The following is a 24,980-nucleotide window of genomic DNA, read 5'->3' as shown; positions in this document are numbered from 1 at the left end:
GTATCGAATTGCCGCAAAGCAACTACTGGACGCACTTGGACGTATTTGAAAGACAAAAATTAAACATTGTAATATATGCCTAAAACTGAAACATATTTATATTCTCACATGTCATCTTCTGTGGAACTTTGGCTCGAACTGTAATTAATTTCGATTCCCGTCCGTTTCTTCCAGTTAGAATCGGCCATTTCAAAATTTGTTCAGAGCACAAGCACAAACACGAAAAGCACTAATTAACAAGCACATTCGTCAAATAAGTAATTCACGAGAAATAAAAAACACACGGCATGTCGGCACGAGAAAACAATAAAAACAAACTTAAATTTCAAAATACATTATAGCGACACACCATAACAAACGGACACATCGCCAGGCAAAGTTGAACTAAGCGCCATAGACAATATTAAAAGATAGTGACCCGTGATTCGACTGACAATCAGCTGGAATCCAGTTGGAGATGAATTAACCTACACTTCAACAAACTTATCAGGAAAATTCCTAGGAGGCGCTAATTTTTTTTTACAAACCTGATTTTGACCAACCAAATTTTTGTGTAACATTATTTTCTGATATACCTACATTTCAATAAATGATGATTTGTGTTATATTTCAGTAAAAATATTTTTTCTAACACTCTATACCATGTCCTAATGCTGCTTAGGCGTGTTTCGTGTTACATCAATATCTCTTATTTTATGGATATTAATTTGACTTGGACCAATACCGTTTACGAGTAAACACATACACCTAGAACGATGAATGAATGAGCATAAAATATGAAAAGTTAGTTTTGAAAAGTACATGAAGGAATTCCTAACCTTGTAATTTATTTTTACTTTATTTTTGATGATGAAGTGGTTGAGGATTCAATACTAATCTGTGAGGTTATGTTTTTATGATGACACTGTCAATTTGACAGTTTATTTCTTAGACCCAGTTTCATAATGAAACATTTGTGGAATAAAAAAAAGCTAAAATGTCCCGTTGATGAAAGGGTTAAAATATTTTGAAAAACATGTCTACCACAATCACGAACTAGAAGAACTAGAATCTAAAAACTGTGACCTTGATCGTGAAACTAAAATCAAAACCAATCAAAACAAACCGCACTGCGCCGCCGTATGTCGTGTGTCATCAGAATTGGAAACAATTATTTAGTCTTTGGTTAAGTGGAAGCAAGTTGTTAATATTTTATTGGAAAAAAGGTTCTACGTAGTTTTACGTGATACGAATTGAAAAAAACGTAAGTTTTCCATTTTTTATGTACATATAAATTTTTGAATCATCCAAATTATGAACGGTACCGGAACGCCGGTCGGCATACGCGTTTTTCTTTTTTGTTTTGTACAATGTAGTATGTAATTGATATTTTACAGGCGGCCCTTTTTCTTATGAATGGGTAGCATTCGATAAATCATCAATTAACGTTTGATAAATCCTTTATTCATTCTATTATTGAAAAAAAAATCGGTAATTTTTTGCTGCTTAAAAAGTCGCACGCTCGTAGGAGAATCGTATTTGTCCATCATTTTGTCGTCTTTTTTGTTTCGGACTTTAGAGCATTTTTTATCAATTGCCTTACTGAGATTGTTACAGTGCAAAGGTCGTAAGAGTAATATTTCAAGTCATTTGTGGTTAGCGTTTGTCCCTAGTTATCGAGTGAACTCCACCGCAGTATAAAAGGTAAGGGTTATTTTTTATTACCTTTTAAATAACCTCTTAATAGGGATGTGGTAAAAACGAAGATCTTACCGCAAAATATACGACTTTCTCACAAACCACAGACTACTGGATATTTTACTAACTAACCATCAGGCCGCTTCCCCGCAGCGGTAGGAAGAGAGAATAGAACGCCACACCACTCTGTCTTTGCAAACATTCCTCGCCTCTTCCACGTTCATGCATCTCCTCATACAAACCCGCCTGACCGCTTTCAAGTATTTGGCATACCTGATCGTGCCAAGTTTTTCTCTGTCTTCCTCTGCTCCTTTTTCCAATTACATTCACCTCATAAATTTGTTTTACCGTTCTTTCCTCACTCATTCATTCTACATGTCCAAACCATCTCAACACACCTTTCTTAATTTTATCGACAATGCTTGTCTCAGCTTTGCATTCCTTCCTTATTTCACTATTCGAACATCTATCATACATCGTTTTGTCGCACTTTCTTCTGAGAGATCGCATTTCGACTGCATCCAGTCTACTTTCATCCTTCTTTTGCCAACTCCATGTTTCACTGCCATGCATATGCCGAAAATTGTCAAAAATGTATTTAATTATATTCTTCTTTATCATCTTTTACTACTTCTTTCATCTTCAACCATATCCACTCCCTATGTTGAGCATATGGAGTCCATAAACTTTCTCCAAGCTCTTCAGTGTCAGCTGTCAGCTCCCTTGCATCCTCCCAAGTCAGGTCTGCGTCCCGAAGTTCAGACGAGAGCTGCTGACGAATTGTCAGCAGTGGTCGTCCTGGGCGGCGCGAACCTGATGCCTTGTAAAAGAGGCAAGCTTGATGGCGACTCTCGGGAGGCATGCGGAGTACATGACCTAGCCAACTGAATCGCCTTTTTATGACGACAGTTGTGACCAAGATTTGCTGCGTCTTATGCTTTATCTCTTCGTTCCTCACAAAGTCAAACCACCGCACGCCTAAAATTCTTTAGAATAAACTATATACATATATCTATGCCTAAAATTCTTTAGAATAAACTATTGGGTTGATGCAAAAGTAATGACCGTTTTTTATGATCCCAGGTAAAAAAAAATTTTTTCATAAATTATGAACAGTATCTTCTTTTTTTATGATTTCATTGTATAAAGGATGCTTTCTCTCTACTTTTTATTCAGTTTTGGCCTGGCCAGAGTACAGTAATAACCCCTTGTATTTTTTCAAAATGTCGTTCGATAAAGTGCATTTACGTCATTGTTTACTTTATGAATTCCGTAAAGACAATACCGCGAGTGTGGCAACCAAAAACATTTGTGAAGTGTATGGAGCAGATGTCATCAAAGTTCGACAGGTACGAAGATGGTTTGCAAAATTCCGATCTGGAGATTTTTCACTCATTGATAAACCACGTACCGGGCGGCTATTGAAGTCTGATGACGACGAATTAAAAGTCATAATTGACACCAATCCACGTCTAACCATCAGGGAGATTGTGTCAATGATGGGAGTCAACCAAACAATCGCATTAAGACATTTGAAGCGTATGGAAATGGTTTCGCAGTACGACGTTTGGATACCTCATCAATTGTCGGCTGCCAATTTATTGGATCGTGTTTCGACGCGCGTTGCTTTGAGTGCGAGACAAAAACATGAACCTTTTTTGCATCGTTTGGTGACGAGAGATGAGAAATGGTTCATGTACAACAACGTGACAAGAAAAAGACATTGGACTATACCTGGACAAGCCCCGTTAACAACTTCGAAGGCCGAAATCCATAAAAAAAAGTTATACTTTGTGTTTGGTGGAATAATAAGGGTATTGTGTATTTTGAACTCTTGGAACACGATAAGACAAGTACAACAAAACGATATTGTCAGCAATTATCCAAATTGAACATGGTCCTTCAAAAGGATAGACCAGAATTGGTAAACAGAAAAGGGGCAGTGTTTCATCACGACAACGCGCGACCACATGTGGCTATGATGACCCAACACAAGCTAAATGAGTTAAATTGGGATGTTATCAAGCATCCACCGTATTCTCCAGATCTTGCTCTTTCTGATTTTTATTTATTCCGATCACTGCAAAAAAATTTAAATGATGAAAAAAATTATTCAATAGAGCAGGTAAAAACATCCCTTACTTCATTTTTCGCATTAAAATCCACGGAATTTTATACTACTGGTATTAATAAGTTGATAGAAAGATGGGAGAAGGTTATAAGAACTGATGGAAATTATATAATTTATTAAATAAATAATACACAAGAAAAAAAATCTAAAAAAAAATATATGTAAAAAACGGTCAAAACTTTTGCATCAACCCAATATATACATATATCTATATACAGTATCGAATAGATCAATTGAAACAAAACTTTTTTTTCCTCACAAACTCGGTTTTCTTCTACTACTACTAAACCTTAACTGCACCCATTGGTGCATAAGGCACTGCATCACATTGACGCTGTGTTATCTTGATTGCTAATTATCTGAAGTCACGATGATCAGTCTTCCTCCATCACCAGCAGTACTAGTCCAGGATGTTAAATAATTGTTGGAGTGAATAAACACTGATAGTTATTCTGGGAAAAGGGTCCAATGAAAAGAGGCAAAACAGTCCAATTAACATTGTCAGAGTGTGGTCCCGTGGTTAGTGTCGCGGACTCTTAAGTCAGAGTTTCTCGGTTCGAACCCACTCTACCGTAATTTGATATCTATTTCTAATAATGATCCGCTTAGGCTCACAGAAATACTATGATATTGAAATATTTGTGTAAATAATAAAAACACAAATATTTCTATATATTATTAGCATGTGTAAGACGGAGGATATCGTGAGGTGGGGATGACAACAAAGGCGATACTGGAATGAACATATAAGCAGAATGTCAGAAGACAGACCAAGGTAACCGTGAAGGACGCAGACCCCCAGGCAGACCTCCGAAAAGATGGAAAGACAGCTGGGCATTAACATCCCAAGAGCAACATACGGAGGCACAAACAGATCCCTAGGATCTACAAAAAGAAGAAGAAGAAGACAAATATTTCTATTTATATTTAATTTTTTTTTTTAATAATGTTACAATTTACTGAACAAATCATAAAAGTATTAGAAATAAACAGATCTTCAAATCACTCTGGGCACAGGGTTTTTCGTTACATCGTTTGTAAATTTAAAGATTTTTCCTGCTACAGCCACTATGGTATTTTGATATAAGCAAGTCTTGGAGTAATCTACTGTAAAACTAATTTGTAAGATAAGTACTTTTTGACAATTTAACGGCACTCTAAACTTATCTATTTTAAAGACCTCATTTGAGGGCTTAACACATTGCTATCGAGCAGTTGTTTTCATTAATCTCGACCCTAATTGTCAGGTTTTGATCCCGTGGTTAGTGTCGCGGACGCTTGACTCAGAGTTTGTCGTTTCGAACGCCATCTACCACAATTTGATGCCTTTTTATTTTTTTCTTTATTTACTATAGTTACATTTTTAAGTACAACATATTACAATTTCTAAACATTTATACATATGGAAAACTTTTAGCTTTAGATTCGCTGTGCCTCTCCAAAAAAGAGACTGAGCTCTTGTGCTTGGAGAGGGACTTACACTCAAGGTTTAATGTTTTATAAAATTAATGATATAATAGTCTTTTTTTATATTTTTTCAAGATTTATATGTAATGGGCATTAATTTTTTTCTCAAGAATTTTTATATCTTTTATTTTTTTAATTTACCTATTTCTAATAATGAGCTGCTTAGGCTCACAGAAATAATATTAAATTGAAGTATTTTTATAAATAATTAAACACAAATATTTATATTTATAACCACAAGTAACCGCAAACCTCATTCCGATCTGTATAATGTTTTTTGGCATCTCTCGCGCTCTACCAAAAGTAAACAAATAGAGCTTATAATTGAAATGAATGCTTATAATGAAAAAATATAAAATAGAATAGAATGATTATAATGAAAAAAATATTTAAAAAAAAAGACTATTATACCATTAATTATATAAAGCATTAAACCTTGAGTGTAAGTCCCTCTCCAAGCACAAGAGGTCAGTCTCTTTTTTGGAGAGCCACAGCGAATCTAAAATTATAAGTTTGCCATATGTATAAATGTTAAGAAATTGTATTATTTTGTACCTAAAAATGTAACTATATTAAATAAAATTAAAAAAAAAAATTGCTCCCGCTCACTACCAACAGGATGTAAAAGATGCTTTTAAGCGTTTCCCGCAAACAATGTGTTAATGAACATAGTGCAGGTTTAACCACCCTACCTTAGGGCTATTTTCTGAGTTAATTCTGTAGAAAAAGACTTTTTTCAGATCAAACAGATTTTTTTTTCCATAATAGGTGCTTTTAGGACGGAACTGGTGTACTTTTTCGCCATCGTGTTCCCTCTCTCTGTCTTGCATTAAATATTTTTGGCACAGGGTTAGCGTAATGGTGCGGAAAATACGACGCGTATCACGTACGTTCGTATGTAGGGCGGTTAATGAAATGTAAATTATGTTTGATAAATGTATGTTTTTTGTTGCAGAAATAATACAAAATGGCAGGCAGGTTAGATTTGATAATTTTCGGGGCTACTGGATTCACGGGAAAGTATGCTGTTGAAGAGTTGAACAGGATCACCAAGACTCTTACTGACATCAAGTGGGGGATTGCCGGCAGGTCACACGCTAAGTTGGAGAGGATTATTAAGGATTTGCAAGATAAAACAGGTAATTCAATATATTATGTAAAAACTGTCAATTGACAAATTCAATCGGTTTGCATGTGATATCTCACCTAGAGGGTACGGAGCTGAGTAGGTACAGTAAGTAAGATCAAATTATAGAATAGTACCTGTTTATATCGTAGTCATACAGGAGAAAGTGACCAAGTGCATTGTTTTTCAAAAGCGTGATCCTTGACTATTTGATATCTTACTAGCTAAATATTGCCCTGAAAAAATCTTTTGAGGATTTTAAACTTGGAAATATAATATATTGATTTGTTAAAAATGACTAACTGCATTGGTGTTTATTTTCTTGCCAAGCAAAAGTGACCTAAATGGCCCTCCTGAGCATTTTACGTTTTGGTAGTTGGTCACTTTCTCCTGTACGACTACGATATGACTGTTGCCATGTGATTTGTGACATAATCCTAAAAACTATACCTAAATCTATTCATATACTGTTATACTTTTAACTAAGTTGATTTAATTAAGTATGAAGCGTTAAGGCAGTGGTTCTGAACCTTTTTGAAGTCGGGGAGCACTTTTAATCATTAGGAATATCTGCGGTGTTCCAAAACTAACGAGTGTTTTAAAAAAAAGGTCAATTACATAAAATTATACCTGGATTTAGACGATATTAAGTTGCGACTTAACGAATACTGGGCCTTAATGCAATGATGATTTTTCAAAATTCCGTGTCATTGAAATGTACTTGATAAAGTTTATCAAACTCTACAATATTTATTTTAAAATTGATAAGAGAAAACATTAAGCTTAAGCTAGTATATTTTTGATTGTGACTCATGTTATTTCTAAGTGACATTTTAATATATTAATAGACTTCTATTTTTGTAATTGTAAAAGAAAAACATTTTTTTTAATCACTTGAGTTATATTTATTTTATTATAACAACTAGTTTCTGAAGCTATGCATCCATATTCAGGTCTTAATGTAAATTAAATATGTTTATAGCATAGCTTCCAAAACTAGTCGTAATAATAATAAAATAAATATGACTCAAGTGATAAAAAAACAAGTGTTTTTCTTTTACAATTTCATTATGTTTTACCACAAAGCGAATGCCAAAAAATAAATAAAATTTCATATTATTTTTGGACATCTCATCAAGGATGAAGAAGAATATGGAAGTCTGGGCATTTACGGGGCTGACGACAATAATAGGTAGAATTGGTGAATGTTACACGTATGTAAAGTGATCACTTAAACCAGCCTATGACGGTCGTCTGCCCCGTAAATGTCCAGACCTTCATATTCTTCTAGATGTCAAAAAATAATATGAAAAATAACTCCTTTAATTGGAGATAATCCAGATTTGTGAACAAGTATTTGGACACACCCAAGATGTTGTAAATAAATAAAATATTTATTTTTGTGAACAAGTATTGATGTTTTTAACTCTCTCCTTATCAATTAATGTTTTTTTCAAAATGGTATTTGGTATTGAAGTTCTTTGCGCTTTTTTCTATTTCTATATTTCCACTGAATGTGTTTTCCAGGCGATGACTTGTCAAAGGTGAAGATATTTGTGGCGGATGTGAGCGACGAGAAGTCTCTCACGGATATGACGAAGGAAGCCACAGTGGTGATAAACTGCTGCGGCCCGTACAGGTTCTACGGAGAGCCCTTGGTTAAGGCCTGCATCGAAACCAAGACACATCATGTGGACGTCAGCGGCGAACCTGCTGTAAGCTCATACATTTTGCTAACATTTATGCTGAATTTTTTTTAAATATGTGGATGCTAAAATTGCTGAAGATTTTTTTTTGCAAAAATAGTTTTTTTATTAGGTGTATCCAAGATCAACAGTAATTTTTTCACTCTAATATTGATTCAATATTACTCTGGACTGGTACCTGAAGCGGAGGGCTGATCACCTTTCCTTTCTTGTGTTAATAATGATCAAGATAACACTGCATTTATATGATGCAGTGCGTTATGGACCATTGAGGTGTGGATAAGGGTTTGAAGAATATGAAGACAAAATCAATATATTTCTCAAATATTGACCAATTTAATTATTTCTTTATGATATTGGTAAAGAACATATCAAAATACTGAAATAAGATAGCATTTTGTAATATACATGCTTATACATATTTCGAAATAAATGCAATTTTAGAAAGAAAGAAAAAAACATTCACAAAAATGCATTAAGATCGTGTGACACTAGCTTGTCTTCAGAGTTTTTACCATTGATGCGCATCCTCTGATTGGTAAACATTCTAATTTCATCACAACTCTCTACTTTAATTATAACAAGTATTTTTTTGCTATGTTTGAAAATCATGTTCAACATCACTCTTGGATGAATCCGAAAACAATAAGTTTTTCCGAAAAATGTGTCTCTATTTTTCGCTAAAAAATTTGTTTATTTGTGAATATAATTGACAAATCGGAACTTTAGAAATGCACACGCTGCGACAGGACCTCCCAGTTCGACCGTCAAAATACTTTTGCGTCATCGTCGGTATAAGCGACCGCGCTTTTGGCAAAGTATACCAGAATCAACATATCGTTTCTAAGCATCCTAACTGTTAATTCCACAATTGTAACTGTTAGTACACAACCATGATACACAATTTACACACAACGAAGGTTTGATAGTCCCAAGAATTGACAGTAAATATGGGAGTCCAACACTGCAATATATCATTCCGAACATTTTTAATTTAATAGATTTATATTATCCACTGACACTTCGTGATGGAATTGCATTTTTAATTTATTATTAGATTAAAACCAATATTTTTAGCTTTTCCACTTTTTTATTTGACCAGCGACCGGGTTTCGTCGTTACCGACATCATCAGACTGGTTTTAATTTGTTTTTAATTTGTTTTTTTTATTTTGTTTTAATTCATTTTTAATTTGTTGCCGACGGATGTTAGAGGTCAAAATGAAATATGGCACAAAGGCAAAATAAAGGAATGGGTAAATGATCAAGAGTTAATTTTATGAAAATTGTAAAATGTTTATATTCTTAATTTTTCTCTCTTTTTTTGTGTGCATATTAGGTTAAAATCGTTAAAAACAATAAAAAATGCATTAAAAAAGAACTCCACCGACAAGACACACAAGGTGGCTTGGTGGGTCACTGCAAAAAAAAGCTCAAAATATTTCAAAATTGTGATTTTAATAAATATACACAATAAATAAAAAAAATATATTTTTACTCAGGAAATTGAGAACTCTTAGGGTGGTGACTGACCGGAACCATTTCGTCGTAACATAACACATTACGATGCGAGCATTCGTATAGTCAGTACAGCGAGCCGAGCGCTCCATCCATAGTTTCGGATGCTCGCTGATGCTCGGCTCGAGCGATGTCACGACGTTACGTAACGACGAAATGCTTGAGTCAGTCACCACCCTCAGGATGACACACGGGAAGTGTCTTTAAGAAAAAAATTATTTGGGCTTTATGTTTAACTCAACTTTTTGGATGTTATTTAGAAATGATTGCACTTACAGTACATGGAAAGAATGCAGCTGGAGTACAATGAGGCCGCGCAGAAGGCTGGCGTCTACATCGTGAGCGCCTGTGGCTTCGACAGCATTCCTGCCGATATGGGAGTGATCTATCTACAGCAACAATTTAAGGGTATATACCTCATAAATAATATTCACACCATTGAGCTGTTTGTCAGTTTACAAAGCAATACCAATACTTTTTATCAGGTACACCTGCCAAATTAAGAAATTTCAGAAGTGCACCAAAGAAAAAACAAAGCTAATTTAAAATTGATTTATTATGAATATAATATAATGCGAAAACATATATAACATATCATGTTTGATGCGAAATGTGAGCCGCTTAACTGAGCACAGGCTATCAAAATTTGAACAATTGTGATCTTCACAAAACTAAACTTTTTTCCGCGGCACATCAACTAATCACCACTGTACACCAGTGTGCCGTGGCACACACTTTGCGGCACAATATTCTAGAGGCATGTCAAACTCGCGGCCCGCGAGTAATTTTTTGCGGCCGCGGATACCCGCGATTATATTTTTCATTTATTTTAATACTTCATTGCCCTTGGTGCCTTTTGAGTTTGACACCTCTGTTTTAGATAGTTTAGTCTTTTTTTGACGCTTCAAAATAGACAAAGTACTTTAATTAGGTTGTGGGGATAGTTTTACTTTATTTATACAATATCATGCGGGTTTATACATATATGAATAGGCAGATACAAGGTTGTCAGACAATATTGTCCTTTAAATATATGGGTTTTATTAGTTTTGTAAAAATGTATTGGAATTATGATTAAGAATTTAAGACCCAGGTTTTACAAATATTGATGAAATATTTTTGGTATTTTAGTATGTTTTTTTACTTTCTTTTTTCATCACCTTTACATTCAACTAGTATTTAAGATTTTTTAGGTTACAACGGGTTATGAATGATCAAAAATAAATACCCAGCTGTGTTCAAAGTCAATTAGATTGACTTGGAATGAAAAAAACAGATTAAAAAAAATCTATTATGAATTTTTAATCACAAAGTTAGTGCTTCAAATACTAATTATAAATATGGCAGCTTTTCTGCCATGTATCAACCTCTAATATGTACCTAAATATGTAGAGGTCCTCACCAAAAAGTATTTCAAATATTGCACAAAAAAATCCTTTAAATGCAAATCTGTTGTATTTACTGTATTTTATCGAAATCTTAATTAAAGTTGCGACAAAACGTGAACAATCCTGTGTTAAACCAATATGAAATCATTAAATCGCACCAAAACCTAACAATTTTACAAGCTAGATTACTTAAAATCATTTACAGTGGAAATGTAATGTTTTGGTGAGAACCTCCATATATGTATTTTAATTCTAGGTGTTGTAAATTCTGCGGAGAGCTACATCAGGACTGATGTTCCATCTCAGTATAGGCGTTGGGGTGAGGCCTCCATACACTACGGAACTTGGGAGTCCCTGGTGTATGGCATCGCTCAGATGTCAGAACTCGGTCCCCTGAGGAGGAAACTCTTCACTCAGAAGTTGCCTGAGTTGAGACCAAGACTGAAAGCCAAGTAAGCAGTTCTTATTATCCAAATTACCAGTATTATATTTTGTATTTTTTATTTAAATTTCACTAGGTAAATACTATTATTTCTCAAAATATGTATAATGTGACACATTCATGGAAAATGTATTCCGTATCATTTTCAAATACCGTATGTGAATCTAAGTCAAACGTAAACAATATCGGGTACGGGTAGGACATATGAATACATCCTTGAAATATATGCGCCCTGGAAAGGGCGAGATGTATATTTTTCGAACACCAAAGGTATTAGTCATCCATACATGTCTCGACATGAATTTAAGACACGGAGTGAATCAGTATTTGCGCCCGTTACAAGTTGCGTAATTGGCCAGCGGACTGCCCGGTTAACAGGTTAAATAGAAAATGTATAGATATTATAAATTAAAAATGGATAGATGCCACAAAGTGACTGCCAAATCAGTGAATAAAATTCTCTTATTTTTTCTTCTTCAAACCCTCATCCGCACCCGATGGTGCATAGGGCACTGCATCATATAAACAGTGTTTTCTTGATCGTTAACACATGAAAGAAGGGTGATCAACCCTCCGCTTTAGGTATGAGTCCTGGGTTATAATAATAATGAATAAATATTAGAGTGAAAAAATCTTTTTTATTTATTTGATCCCCCCCCTGGGAATCGAACCTGGGACCTCCGAGGTAGCCGAGTGTGCTGGCCATTACACTACGGAGACGGATATCTTATTTACTTGTGTGTAAACCGGAAAAGAAATATTTATTAGGTTTTTAAGAAAATATTTCAGCAATTTTTGTATTTAGTCACTGGATTATTCACTCCACAGATGATATTCAATCTATAGTTTTCATCCTGTTTTGTGCATTTTTTTCAGGGGCTCAATTCACAAGAGCAGCATCGACGATTCGTGGAACCTTCCGTTCCCCGGAGCGGATCCGTCTGTCGTGTACCGATCCCAGCGCTTCCTCTACGAGACGGCAAAGCAACGCCCGGCCCAGATAAAGGCGTACTTTGGCTTCTCCTCCCTGTTCCAGCTGCTGATGATGGCTCTGGTCGGTGCAATCATCGGTCTGATGGCCAAGACCTCGTGCGGTCGCAAGCTGCTGCTGACCTATCCTCGTGTGTTCTCCTTCTGCAGCATCTCGCACGAGGGCCCTAGCGAACTGTACATGAAGAATACCAAGTTCTGGCTGAACATCTACGGAGAGGGTTGGGACGAGTCTGTCAAGGATATTGAAGGAACCAAACCAAACAAGACTATGCATGTCAAGGTAATTTTTTTTAATCATCTTAACATTTGCTGGAACATTTTGTTGGATACAAGTTTTTGTATTATATAATCCATCTCGCATTTCTGAAAAACTGTAAGCCATAGGTTTGCCATCCCTGATGTATAGTATATTTATGTATAACAACTATCTTATTACTGCATTGGAGAGAACTGCATTGGGGTGCGGATAAGGGTTAGAAGAAGAAGAAGAAGACTATGTAATATGTGTTATTTTAAAAATTTCATTAGACTTCTTTGAAAAATTGTATCTGTCTTAAGCGACATCTCTTCTACTTTTAACCCTTATCCGCACCCAATGGTGCATAGGGCACTGCATCATATAGAAGCAGTCTTATCTTGATTGTTAAATACACAAAGAAAAGGTGATGAGCCTTGCGCTTCAGGTGCCAGTCCAGGGTGATATTAAATAAATATTAGATTGAAAAACCACTAATATTTATTTCCACCCTCTTGGGAATCGAACCAGGAACCTCCAGCATGGTAGCCTAGCGGGCTAACCATTAACTATGAAGGCGGACATCTCTTATATTTTTTTCTTTATTATTAAAACATTATGTTATTCACATTGTTGATTATCACCTTTTTAAATACACATATCGTCCTCATACAGGAGAAAATTACCAATTGCATTTTTTACGTAAACTTAATTATTGACTATTTGACGTCTTACTAGCTTAATGTTGACCTGGAAAAAATTCCAAAGCGATTTAAAACTTGGAAGTATAATATATAGATTTGTTTAAAATGACTAACTGCATTGATGACAAATGTGTAAAAACGGTTTAATTGACCTCCTGAACATTTTACGTTTTGTTAGTTGGTCACTTTCTCCTGTACGACTACGATGTGTACATAGGCGCCACTGAATTTGATTAATATTTCTCCCAGGTAACTGGTTACAATCCCGGATACGGAGCCACCTGCACCGCCCTCGTATTCTCCGGAATCACCATCCTCAAGGAGGCTAATAAAATGCCCGGAACGTAAGTGACCATTTAACTTCTTAGATCTTTACAGCTGTTTATATTCTTATTGCTTTTTTTAGGGTTGATATGCTATTGTTTTCGAAACTCTTAATTGCTGACATTGCAGGGGCTGTGTTAGAGAATTTTTACATGTAACAAATATTATGGGTGGAAAAAAACAAGTACACACAAGCGCATGGGTGCTCAACCTTTTTAGCAGCTGGGCCAGATTGGAGAAATGACATTTTAGACCGGGCCGTAATACAAAATTTCTTCTATTATTCGAAGCAAACATATAGATAATATTCTTTCGGTGGTTTTGTGTACACTTGTGAAATGCTCTGCGGGCCGCAAGTTGACATGAACTCTGAACCTGATTTCGCATGCAAAAATCAAATGATTGCCTGCGTTCTTGCTAAATTTAGCTGGAAAATACCCTGGCAGATGTTAACTGCCCTACACATATAAACGTACATGTTACGCGCGTTTTTTCTTCACTATTCCGCTTTAATTCGCATCTCATACACACACTAAAAAAAATATCTGTGCCAAAAATATTTAATGCGTATCGGATACACATCCGGATAAAACAGAAAGAGGGTACGCGATAATGAGAAAGTCATCAGTTCCATCCTAAATGCACCTATCATGGCAAAATTTTGTCAGGTATGAATACAACAAACATTGTTTTCATAATTCTGTAGAAAAAAATGTGTTTTTTTTGCCCGTTTTTCGGAAAATAACACGAGAATTGGGTGGTTAATTATAATTTCGCGGTCTACTTCTTCTTTTTGGTGTAAACTAGTATTTATAAACACAGCTTTATTTTAAACAAAAAAGGTCCCTGAACTCACTTCCTGTCGAAAAAAATAATAATTCAAATATCATTTAAATATTCATTACAATACCATATTTTATCATTCTGACGAATTATATAAATATTGATATTACGTAAGCACAAATATTCTTTTTTCTAATTGATTTTGAATATTTATAAAAAATCATCCGTGAAAAAGGGTGCTGGAATGCCGTTCCACCGCGCTACATGGTCAAAAAGCCCTGTTTATAAAAATGGCCCACAAAATGCTAAATAAAATTATATATTTTTTATCTAACGATTTACCGAAAGTGACAGCCCACATTGTGACGATGCCTGACTGGAAACTTCACATTCTGTCACACCATACCCTGTTATTTTATTTTATTTTCGATTTTTTTATTTATTGGAAAACCAACAGAATATTTAACAAAATTTACATAATATAATAAAATAACATTCCGATTAGAGGTTTTTACTTAAGTAATCTAAAAATAAAAATAAACTGTCATGTACATAAAAGTATAACTATATAATAAACTTACATTACATGTTTTTATCAAATAATAGAAATTTTCTTTATCAACTAGTCAAATAGACATCAACAATATTTGTCTTAAACGTATTAAAAGAAACATTATTGATGTCTATTTCATTAAGCATTACATTGCACATATCGCAGGCTCTATTTAAAAATGTGCATTTTAGGGATTTTAAATAAAAAAAATTCTGGTCCTGGGACTCTAAAATTGATGGGTGATAAAAGCCGGTTATATGCCGGTAATCTTTTAGATTCATGTACTCATTTCGCTTTATAGTTAAATTGATATTTTACCTTTCTAGCGGTGGAGTCTTGCCCCCGGGAGCCGCATTCGCCAACACATCCTACATTGATAATCTTCAAAAGAACAACCTGACCTTTGAAGTGGTCAAAGTGGGTAATATCACCGAGTAAAAAGCATGCGTTAAAAGTATTTCCCATCCTATCTTTCAAACCATTCCACTGTCAGATAGGGGTTTTATATGTGGTTTGAAATAGTCTCTCATGACACCCGAAAGTCCTGTTCATCTACGCGTCACTTGATGACAAGTTAGATTTTGCATTTATTTATTATTCCTTCCATGATTCGATTCCTTCTGAGTGAATGAAAGATAAAACAGTGTTTGAAAATTTATAAATTATTATAACATTAGTATAAACAATACATTTCGCTCACTCCTTTCAAGAATGTCATAAATCAAAAAACTTGATTTTTCAGGAGAACGTTTTTAAAATTTAAAAATATAACACAATGTATTAAAAATAAATATCAAGCCACTTATTAAACTTTTAGGTTAATAAACTTTTTTTAGGTAAAACCTGAAGGTTTTTTCTCCATTTGAAAAATATTTAGTTTATTTAAAAAACTAACTAAACAATTCCTTTTCTTCATAATGCAAAAACAACATTTTCTGCCCTGTAGCGGATAAATATTAAGTTAAAAATATGCCTGTTTTGCTGGGATATAGTACATTTTCTGGGCATTCCGAAAACATGCACTATTGAAAATTGACGATTTTTGATTCATGACGTTCTTGAAAGGAGTGAGCAATTTATACACTGAATTTCCCAATTACGCGGTGGATACTTACCTTGTTATACTGTGTGTAAAACAGTGTACTAGTGCACTGCAATATGCAGTCCCCCAATTCCCCCCCTTCTCTGTTGAAGCACCCTTCCGTATTCCTCTCTGCGCATACCGAGTCATAAGCACACGCAAGGGATGTACTAAATTCCAAATAATTCTTACGCATTGCTAAATGATTTTTTTTCTTTTATTTTTGCACCGTGTTATTTCAAAATCATGTTAGAAAAATGTGTAAAAAGGGAATTCAGTGTATGTTTATTGTGTAAACTTATTTATTTTTATGAGAAAAGGTTTTTTTATATTGTAATACACAATTAATATATGTACGTTACTTAGTATTTATTTCTCAGATGAATGTTTTTTAATTGTTTATAAATATGAACAAAGCTATGATATTTAAGTTTGTCACATTTACAAGTGTATCTTTGACTTATCTTGAACAAGTATTTTATTTTTACATTTCAATTATAATGATTTTTTTTACAAAGAAGTATACAATTTTTCCAGTTGAGTTTTTCGAGTCTTACAAATTCTCATTATCAGGGATACCTTGAATAATAGTCAGCGGTTTCTAGTTATTATTCAGTTTTAGATAAAATAATGTACTGATTTGTAATATTACTACATACATATTTTACAATCCATAAGAAGCACTGCTAAATTTCCCGGTTTTATGGCAATTGAAAAATAAATGATAAAAATACCTTATTTAAACTGTACAAAATCACATACGCAATACATTAACTAATATTGATCTATATTGTATTTTATTTTCTTGAGGTTTCCCCTCAATCACCCCAACTTTTGCTTAAATTTTCGGAGTAAAAAAATGGATCTTATGATCCAAAAGATATGATTATTGTGTTAGTCTTAAGGTTTTTTGCGAGTAATAAATAATGGTACAGATATAACCATTGAAACATTTGTGCCTTTAGCTAGATATAGTAGTACATAGATTAGTAGTCTCCAAAGTGGGGTATGCAGAGAATTGTAGGAAGTACACCACATTTCTCTTCAATGTGTTACAATCATTGTTACGCGGACAAAAAGTTTGGAAATCACTGACATAGATATATGACAAAAAGAATATAAAATTATGTATTTGATAGAGCTTTTTATCACTTTTATTCTATGAAGCTGGTTTTTGATGCTTTTACTAATTTTATTCACTTAAGACTTAATTAAATGATACACACTTTTTAACTAATACTTGTAGTAAGAAATTTTTGTTTTATATACATTTAAAAAATTAATTGAAGGTATGCACTTATGTAAAATTTGGATAACAATTATTTTCCGGATGGTATTATCTTGACATTTAACTGATTCATATTAAAGAACTTAACTTAAGAATACGCACCGTTACGAACTCAAATTGGATAATTGTTTATATTTCCCCTGACCATTTATTGATTATATTTTTATGGTCTGTTAAATTTCATTATTTCCTTAAGTGAATTCCCAAACTATGTGTTTAACAAACCATATGAACATCGGGTTGTGGTACCAAGATTAGTGTTAAGAGTTGCTGGGGATCGAACTCGCCCTACCACAATTAGATAAAAACGTAAATATTTGTCTTTAAAAAAATATATAATAGAAGCACACACTGACAGTAGTCTTTATGGGTATTTAAGAATCGTATTGGGTGTAGTAAAATTTTCTTTTGAATTGTCATTTCATAATTGTGTACACAATTATATAAAATGTATGTGCCTGTACAATTTAAAAGAAATAAAGGATGATTAAAACTTCTCGACTTTTTTATTTTATCTTTCATCATACACATATTTACAATTTACAGTAAATTCTGTGTCTTCTATGGGCGTTTGTCCACTACAGGAATTACACAGAATTTTACCGTCCGGCACGTCAGTTAGCTTTTTAAAACGACGATTGGCTTGCATTGGCATATGCTTTTGTCCATATTTTTGTGGATCGGTGCGTGAACACCTTGCGCATAAATTTGATCACGCTAAACTGTTGTAGTCGCTTTCATTTTTCAAAACCGGACTGCCGGACGGTCAAATTCCGGGTAGTGGACAATCGCCCTATGGATTTTCCCAAACCGAGAGCACATTTTACAATACTTTTTTTTATAAAATTATTTTATAAGAGTTTGTCAATCTTGCAATTATGTATGATATGGCTGAACAATCTATTTCAAATCCGCCCACCTTCATTATCCAATAATAAATAGGTCTTTTATACACTGTTTTGTTATTTACTGACTTCACGGAAAATGGAAGCAGGTTATACAGCTTGATTGGGTAATATGTTCCTTTGACTAAACGAGGTATGTGTTTGTGTATTTCTGTATTTTTGAATTTGTGATTCCATATTTATACTACTGTTAGAGGCTTGTCTGCAGGTTGGACTGTAAGGGTAGGGAAGGTAAATGTGAAAAACACATTACAAATACCCAGACCAATTGAAAATAAATATTTCTTGAATTTATTTTGCACTTGGCGGAAATCAAACCTGCGACGCCAGTTTCGCAGTCGAGCGTCTACCTAACTACGACATGGTGTCTGTATATGTTTTCATTTAGTGTTTTCTTGCGATTTGTATGAGTAATTCTTAAATGCATATCGCTCACTCCTTTCAACAACGTCATATATAAAAAAAACTTGATTTTTCAGGAGATCGTTTTTAAGGTTTAAAAATATAATAATAAAAATATATATTAAGCCACTTATTGAACTTTTTACTGTGCAGCAGATCTTTTTAGGTAAAACCTGAATGTTTTTTCTCCATTTGAATTTTTTTTTGTAAATATAAAAAAAAATAATTAAACAATACCTTTTCTTCAAAATGAAAAAACAACACTTTCTGCTCTTTAGCGGGTAAATATTCAGTTAAAAATATGCCGCTTTTGCTGGGATATAGTACATTTTCTGGGCATTCCGAAAACGTGCACAACTGAAAATTGTCGATTTTTGATATATGACATTGTTGATAGGAGTTAGCGACATGTATGGATTGTTTTATGGCATCATTATTTGACTGTCAAGAGTTGTAATTTGTTGAATATTTTACTCCTTTATTTCAACTAAAGATGGTCAAGATTGAACATTTCACTTTCATTTCATTTATAATTAGAAGCAAGCAATTGAGCACTTATGTCCTTTGGTCCATTGAGTGGATAAAGTGATGAAGATATTTTCTAGCTGCGAATTTTTCAAATGAAATCCAAAGTAGAAACAAAATAAATGCTTAGGTAACAATGTAAAAAGGTTTATTATCCAGAAATTGTGTTTATTGTATCAATTTTGGTGTAGGTCTATTTCTATCTGTGCATAGTTAGTATAAATACATATTTTATTAATTTTTTACTTCACACCATATATTATTTTGATAAAATAACTGATTAAAAAACATCTTGTGTTTGCTGTCGATTGGTTTTTGTGATGTCACCGGTGTTTTCATTCTGAAAAATACAATTATATTAATTTAATATCGGAGCGAAAGAGTGATCAGTCTTACCTTTACGCAATTAAGGATCAAGTTAGCACCACGTTGATCTGATGCAGTGCTGGGCACGGAAAATAGGCAAAAAAATAAAACGCGTAAACCAAAACCATATTTTTTAAGTGTGCATAAAATACATCTATATTTATCTACATCTATATGCCTTTTTTATACATAATTTGTAAATTTCGCATGTTCGTCATTGTTTTATATTTAAATAATATGGAAAACATGATGAGGTTTGTTTTTTTGCAAAGAAATTATAATATTCATATAAAAAAAAGTTTAATAACTTATTTTAAAATATTCTTTATTATAAATAGATTAACCCTTAACCTTTCCCTTACGATGCTAAAAACTTCAACGCGCTTCGGTGATTCTACATACACTTGAGTTCTGCCATCTACTATTACAAGGTCTGACATACACTACGACAGTATTACATTAACAATTAACAGGAGTGGAGGAAAAGATGCGGGGCTTTGCTGCCGACCAACCTTTAGGATTGAAACCAAAGAAGAAAATGACTTTTATACTACTTCCTCGAAAAAACTATCAGACAAAAATTAATACCACGTGCTTTCCTGCCAATACATGTAATACATATCTTCGTAGATATAGATAATTGATTTTGTATTTTGAAAGCATTATGGTAATATAACACTCTGCTTATCATTTATTGTTCACTTTATGTAATAACACCACTTAAAAACTCTACTTTACGACTACTGGCTTCGGAATAACTATTCCCTTATTTATTTATTAAAACTTCATGTACAGAAACCAAATAAGTACATTGGCGGACTTTTTGCTAAAAAACAGGCCAGTGATATTGGTCAAAACGTTTGATACCATATATAGAAGTTGAGGGTAGATAGTACTTGAACATTAAAAAAAATATAAATTATAAATTGATGATAATAAACGGGCAAAGAAAAGAGGGAGTTTAGGGAAGGAGGTAGAAGGAACAACTAAAGGATGAGGTTTGATGGACAGTTAGGATTCTAATGATAGATAGTAATGTCTCAGATGTTTCAAAGTTATAGAGAAGGTGCACTTCTTACAAGGAGAGGTAATTCATTCCATAGTCTGGCTGCTAGGACAGGTCAATTATAGACACATCAGGTTAGCTATAGACTCATCATGACAACTACAGACTATTGTTGACATGTGTCGCCTACTTTCAAAATGCGCCAGATCCAATTTTATAAGATTTCAAAATAATGACTCGGAATGCCAATTGTGTGTTTTATTGTTTAAAATATTTATATGCTTGAAAACCCTGCTAAAAAATAACTTAAAAAAACAGCGTTGTATTTCAAATTCCGCTATATTCATGGAACTTGCCTTCTGACCCATATCGGCCAATCACAGTGCGGGGATAGGTCAAAAATTAAGATGACGTCATTATCGGTTTCTGTCTCATGTTTTTATTTAAATACTGAAAAAAAACTTTAAAAAATGAGAAAATTCTCTATTTCATAATATTTTATCTAAAGATAGACAAATCTTTGAACCATAAATGTTACCCGGAGAATTCAGCATTTTTTGTAAAATCGACATACATGGATCTGGCGGATTTTGAAAGTAGGTGACACACATGATGAGTCTTTAGTTGACATGATGCGTCTATATTTACCTGATAAGAGAATGGATGTTCCAAAAACAGCAGTTGTGAAGTATAATTTTTATGTGGTATTACACAAAATGAACCATGAATGATAAAGACTGCTCTAGTAGATTACGTTGTGTTAACTCATTCTTCGGTGTATGTATCCATGCTTTCTCAATTCTTACTATAAACCGCAAAGCCTCTATTAAAGGCTTGTCTGCAGGTAGGATAGTAAGTATAGGGAAGGTAAATGTGAAAAATACATGACAAAAATACTGACCAATTGAAAATAAATATTTTCTTAATTTATTTTGCACTTGGCGGGAATCGAACCCGCGACGCCAGGTTTGCAGTCTACCCAACTATGCAACGGCGCCTGTCTTACTTCTACTAGTAATTAACAGAGGAAAACACAACCATTCCAGAAGCTAGCGTAGGAACTGATGACTCCTTGATACCGTGCTGTCCCAAAAATACACAAATTTTAAAGTGATCAACACCTACCCAAGTGCTTTTGCTGAAAATACAGTAAACCCTCCTATAACGTTGAGATAGGTACCGCGTTTATTAATGGAAAAGTTGTAGGAGGTTAATGTTTTTTAATTTTAAAGGACTCATTCCAGTCTTTTCCGCTGGTTAAAATGTAACAACACGATTTTAAAATTAACCACTCGTATCAAAAACAGATCTAAGTACCTTCTTCTTTTTAGCGTATAACTCAATATAGTACATATTTTTAATATTTTTCATTTTCATCTTTTTGATTTTTTGTTTTCTGTTAAAATAAAATATTTGTTGTTTATATTACCACTTTTTATCTAATTTTATTTCTGATAATACCTTTTGTCGGCTGTCCAAACTTAAAAAACAGTGAGGGACATTTTTTTAAAATGTCCCTCACTGTTTTTTGTATGCATTTTTGGACCAAGTAGATTCTACTTTACTTTACTTTATTTAATATAACCCTGGACTGGTTCCTGAAGCGCAAGAGTGATCAATCAGTGATTGCCTTCATGTCAATAATGATCAACATAACACTGCGTCAATTTGATGCAGTGCTCTATGCACCATTAGGTGCGGATAAGGGTTATAAGTAAGATTCTAAGGTGCGGATAAGAGTTATAAGTAAAATGCAAAACAACGTTTTTCAAAAAAAAATGTCCGTTACAGTTTGGACAGCCGTTGTATTCTTGCCAGTGCCCTTTATTATAACGTAAAATATAATGTATACCCACACACAGGCCATGCCTTTGAGAGATCTTTTTTTGTGTTAATATTTTTTTTGTACTTGTAATTATAATATATTGTGAGATGAAAAAGAATTTAAAATGAAGAAAAATAATAAATACTATCCATCTGATAATGCGGTACCTATCTCAACGTTATAGGGGGTCTAACCGTAGTTAATAGTATAGCCGTGGCTATTCGGCTGTCCAAACTTAAAACACAGTAAGGGACATTTTTTTTGAAAAACGTTGTTTTGCATTTTCGGACTAAGTAGAATCTTACTTATAACCCTTATCCACACCTAATGGTGCATAGGGCACTGCATCAAATTGACGCAGTGTTATCTGAGTAGAATCTACTTAGTCCAAAAATGCAAAAAAAACGTGCTACAAAAAAATGTCCCTTACCGTGTTTTGAGTTTGGACAGCCGTATTGCTGTTAGTCAGAGAGAATGGTGAACGGAGTCGGGGGTGGATGGCAACACACGTGTTAGTTAACCCTTTCTAGTAGGGATGGATCCCCCACCCTTGGCGTCTCTGCGGCGGCGGCCCATCGGGTTGGGCGGGACGGGCATCTCCGGCATCGGCGGCGGAGGCGGCATCTGGCGAGCCACCTGAAAACCATAAAAAACTAATTAAAAATCTTCCTAACCAAGTATCTTAACCTGTCCGGGAGTATGGACGTAAATGAACGTCAGTGCGAATTTCCCTTAACTCTTTCCGGTCCAATGTCGAATGTCATTCGACACCGACTTTATTCCGGTGAGTCCTATGTCGAATGTCATTCGACATTTTTTTTCTTCATCAGTTTAGTGTTAAAATACAAGTAAACATATTTTTTTTCATCTAAAAATGTCGATAAAATGTAATAATAAGAGACAAGATTGTATACATTCGGAATATTTTTTTTTTTAACATAAGTGTAATTTTATTTAAAAAAAAAACTTGAATGTATTGTTTTACCCTGTAATGCTGTAAATCTATTGTGGACCTGGTGGAATTTTTAATATTTTTTTATGGACCGGAAAGGGTTAAAGGAGTATCGACGTTAATGAATGTCGAAGTCCGTCTGTCAGTTAGTATGATGTAACTTGTATAGTAATGACATCTGTGGATATTTGTGTGTATTTTTCTCCGCCTCCGTAGTGTAATGGTCAGCACGCTCGGCTACCGGTCTGGAGGTCCCAGGTTCGATTCCCAGGGGGGTAAAATAAATATAAGTGATTTTTTCACTCTAATATTTATTCAATATTACCCTGGACTGGCACCTGAAGCGGAAGGCTGATCTGATCACCTTTCCTTCATCAAAATTACACTGCGTTTATATGATGCAGGGCCCTATGCACCATCGGGGTGCGGATAAGGGTTTGAATGGAAAAAAAAATGATGCAGTGCCCTATGCACCATCGGATGCGGATAAGGGTTGGAATGAAAAAAAATATGCAGTGCCCTATGCACCATTTGGTGCGGATAAGAGTTTGAATGAAAAAAAATTATGTAGGGCCCTATGGGTTTGAAGATGAATGTGAAGTTTCTTACCCTTCTCAGGGATCCCGATTGAGGGTCCTGGGCGCCCCCAAACTGCGCTAGGCACAGCACCACGGCGGACAGGATGAAGAAGAGGTACGTGAATCTCATCTTGATAAGGTAAGGAATTGTCGACTGTTGATTGACGTCAAAAATATTACTGATCAATCTACTTCGAACGTCCCCATTTTATATACAAATATGGGGTTTGCGTGTCGAATGAACTTATTTTTTTCATGTAATTATGACTACATCCCGAGATGAAGGTCCTGATAGAGCAGGGATATTCAAACTGATTTAAATAACATAGGTGGGGGGTCTACCAATATCGTATGTATGTATGTGTTAAGGAGATACTGGCAACATCAAACATCACTCAGCGTTCGGCAACGCTAAAAGCCGCACGTCATTTCACGCCCGATTTTTTTGTACAATATTGTTTTTTTTTGTTGTTTATTAGAATATACATTGAAAACATCTTTTTACAAATACTCTTTTTTTCAAGACCATGATAACATTTGGTTTTGTTATTAGTACAGATAATTCATAATATGGTATATTATTTAAGTCTTCTTCATCTTCTTCTGCTTAGTGCAGGCTTTGTGGCCTATTTTTAAGACTGATTAGCCTTCTGCGATATCGATTCCGTCGTACAGCGCAATGTGGGAGAGTCTGGATGGTTCCATTCTCCTCACATGCGCATACCATTATCTTCTTCGTTGCCTTCCCCGCCTAACGATATCTTCGATCGCGCATATTTCCCTTATCCTGGTGTTCCTTATTCTGTCTCTTAGACTCTTGCCAAATATGGTTCTTAGAGTCTTCATTTCTGACACTCTTAGTGCATTTTTTGTGACTCCGGTGTCCGCTCTTAATTAAGTAGGAACAGTAATTGACCGCGGTCGATGCTTTGCCCACCCCTGCGATAGAGGAATTAAACAATAACACTTATAAAACATACTCGTGATTATGATATTAATTCGCTAC

The 24,980-nt window shown here is 34.4% G+C and overlaps 2 protein-coding genes across 5 annotated transcripts in view; one reads left to right on the top strand and one right to left on the bottom strand.

Annotated features, from left to right (window-relative positions):
- Mekk1 (mitogen-activated protein kinase kinase kinase 4) overlaps positions 1-438 on the bottom strand; it is a 59,286-nt gene extending 58,848 nt beyond the window's left edge. For all 3 annotated transcript variants that reach the window (XM_088262256.1, XM_088262258.1, XM_088262257.1), the window contains exon 1: positions 109-438. In XM_088262256.1, the coding sequence (XP_088118382.1) occupies positions 109-188 (80 nt within the window). In that variant the 5' untranslated portion in view covers positions 189-438. The remainder of the gene's footprint in view (positions 1-108) is intronic.
- A 112-nt stretch (positions 439-550) lies between these two features.
- On the top strand, positions 551-17,911 carry LOC148308067 (saccharopine dehydrogenase-like oxidoreductase). 2 transcript variants are annotated; one of them, XM_088262259.1, is made up of 8 exons: positions 551-1,243; positions 6,231-6,414; positions 7,929-8,116; positions 9,903-10,032; positions 11,269-11,464; positions 12,331-12,727; positions 13,636-13,730; positions 15,373-17,911. In XM_088262259.1, the coding sequence occupies exons 2-8, from the start codon at positions 6,243-6,245 to the stop codon at positions 15,482-15,484; spliced, it is 1,290 nt and encodes a 429-aa protein (XP_088118385.1). In that variant the 5' UTR covers positions 551-1,243; positions 6,231-6,242; the 3' UTR covers positions 15,485-17,911. The 2 variants fall into 2 exon arrangements, with proteins under 2 accessions (XP_088118385.1, XP_088118386.1); XM_088262260.1 differs by lacking the exon at positions 551-1,243 and adding an exon at positions 1,546-1,683.
- Positions 17,912-24,980: the final 7,069 nt, after the last annotated feature.

This window comes from Brachycentrus maculatus, unplaced genomic scaffold (genome assembly GCF_059751285.1).
Source record: "Brachycentrus maculatus isolate JH-2025_06_01 unplaced genomic scaffold, ASM5975128v1 h1tg000176l, whole genome shotgun sequence".
Classification (NCBI taxonomy): Eukaryota; Metazoa; Arthropoda; class Insecta; order Trichoptera; family Brachycentridae; genus Brachycentrus; species Brachycentrus maculatus.
The sequence above is the reverse complement of the archived record's forward strand: the minus strand, read 5'-3'. Positions and strand labels throughout refer to the sequence as shown.

Excerpts from the sequence above, each read along its gene's own strand:
- LOC148308067 (XM_088262259.1), top strand. The coding sequence starts at position 6,243 with ATGGCAGGCAGGTTAGATTTGATAATTTTCGGGGCTACTGGATTCACG. Across the intron at positions 8,117-9,902 it reads ACGTCAGCGGCGAACCTGCT|TACATGGAAAGAATGCAGCT; the intron begins GTAAGCTCATAC and ends TTGCACTTACAG. Across the intron at positions 13,731-15,372 it reads GCTAATAAAATGCCCGGAAC|CGGTGGAGTCTTGCCCCCGG; the intron begins GTAAGTGACCAT and ends TTACCTTTCTAG.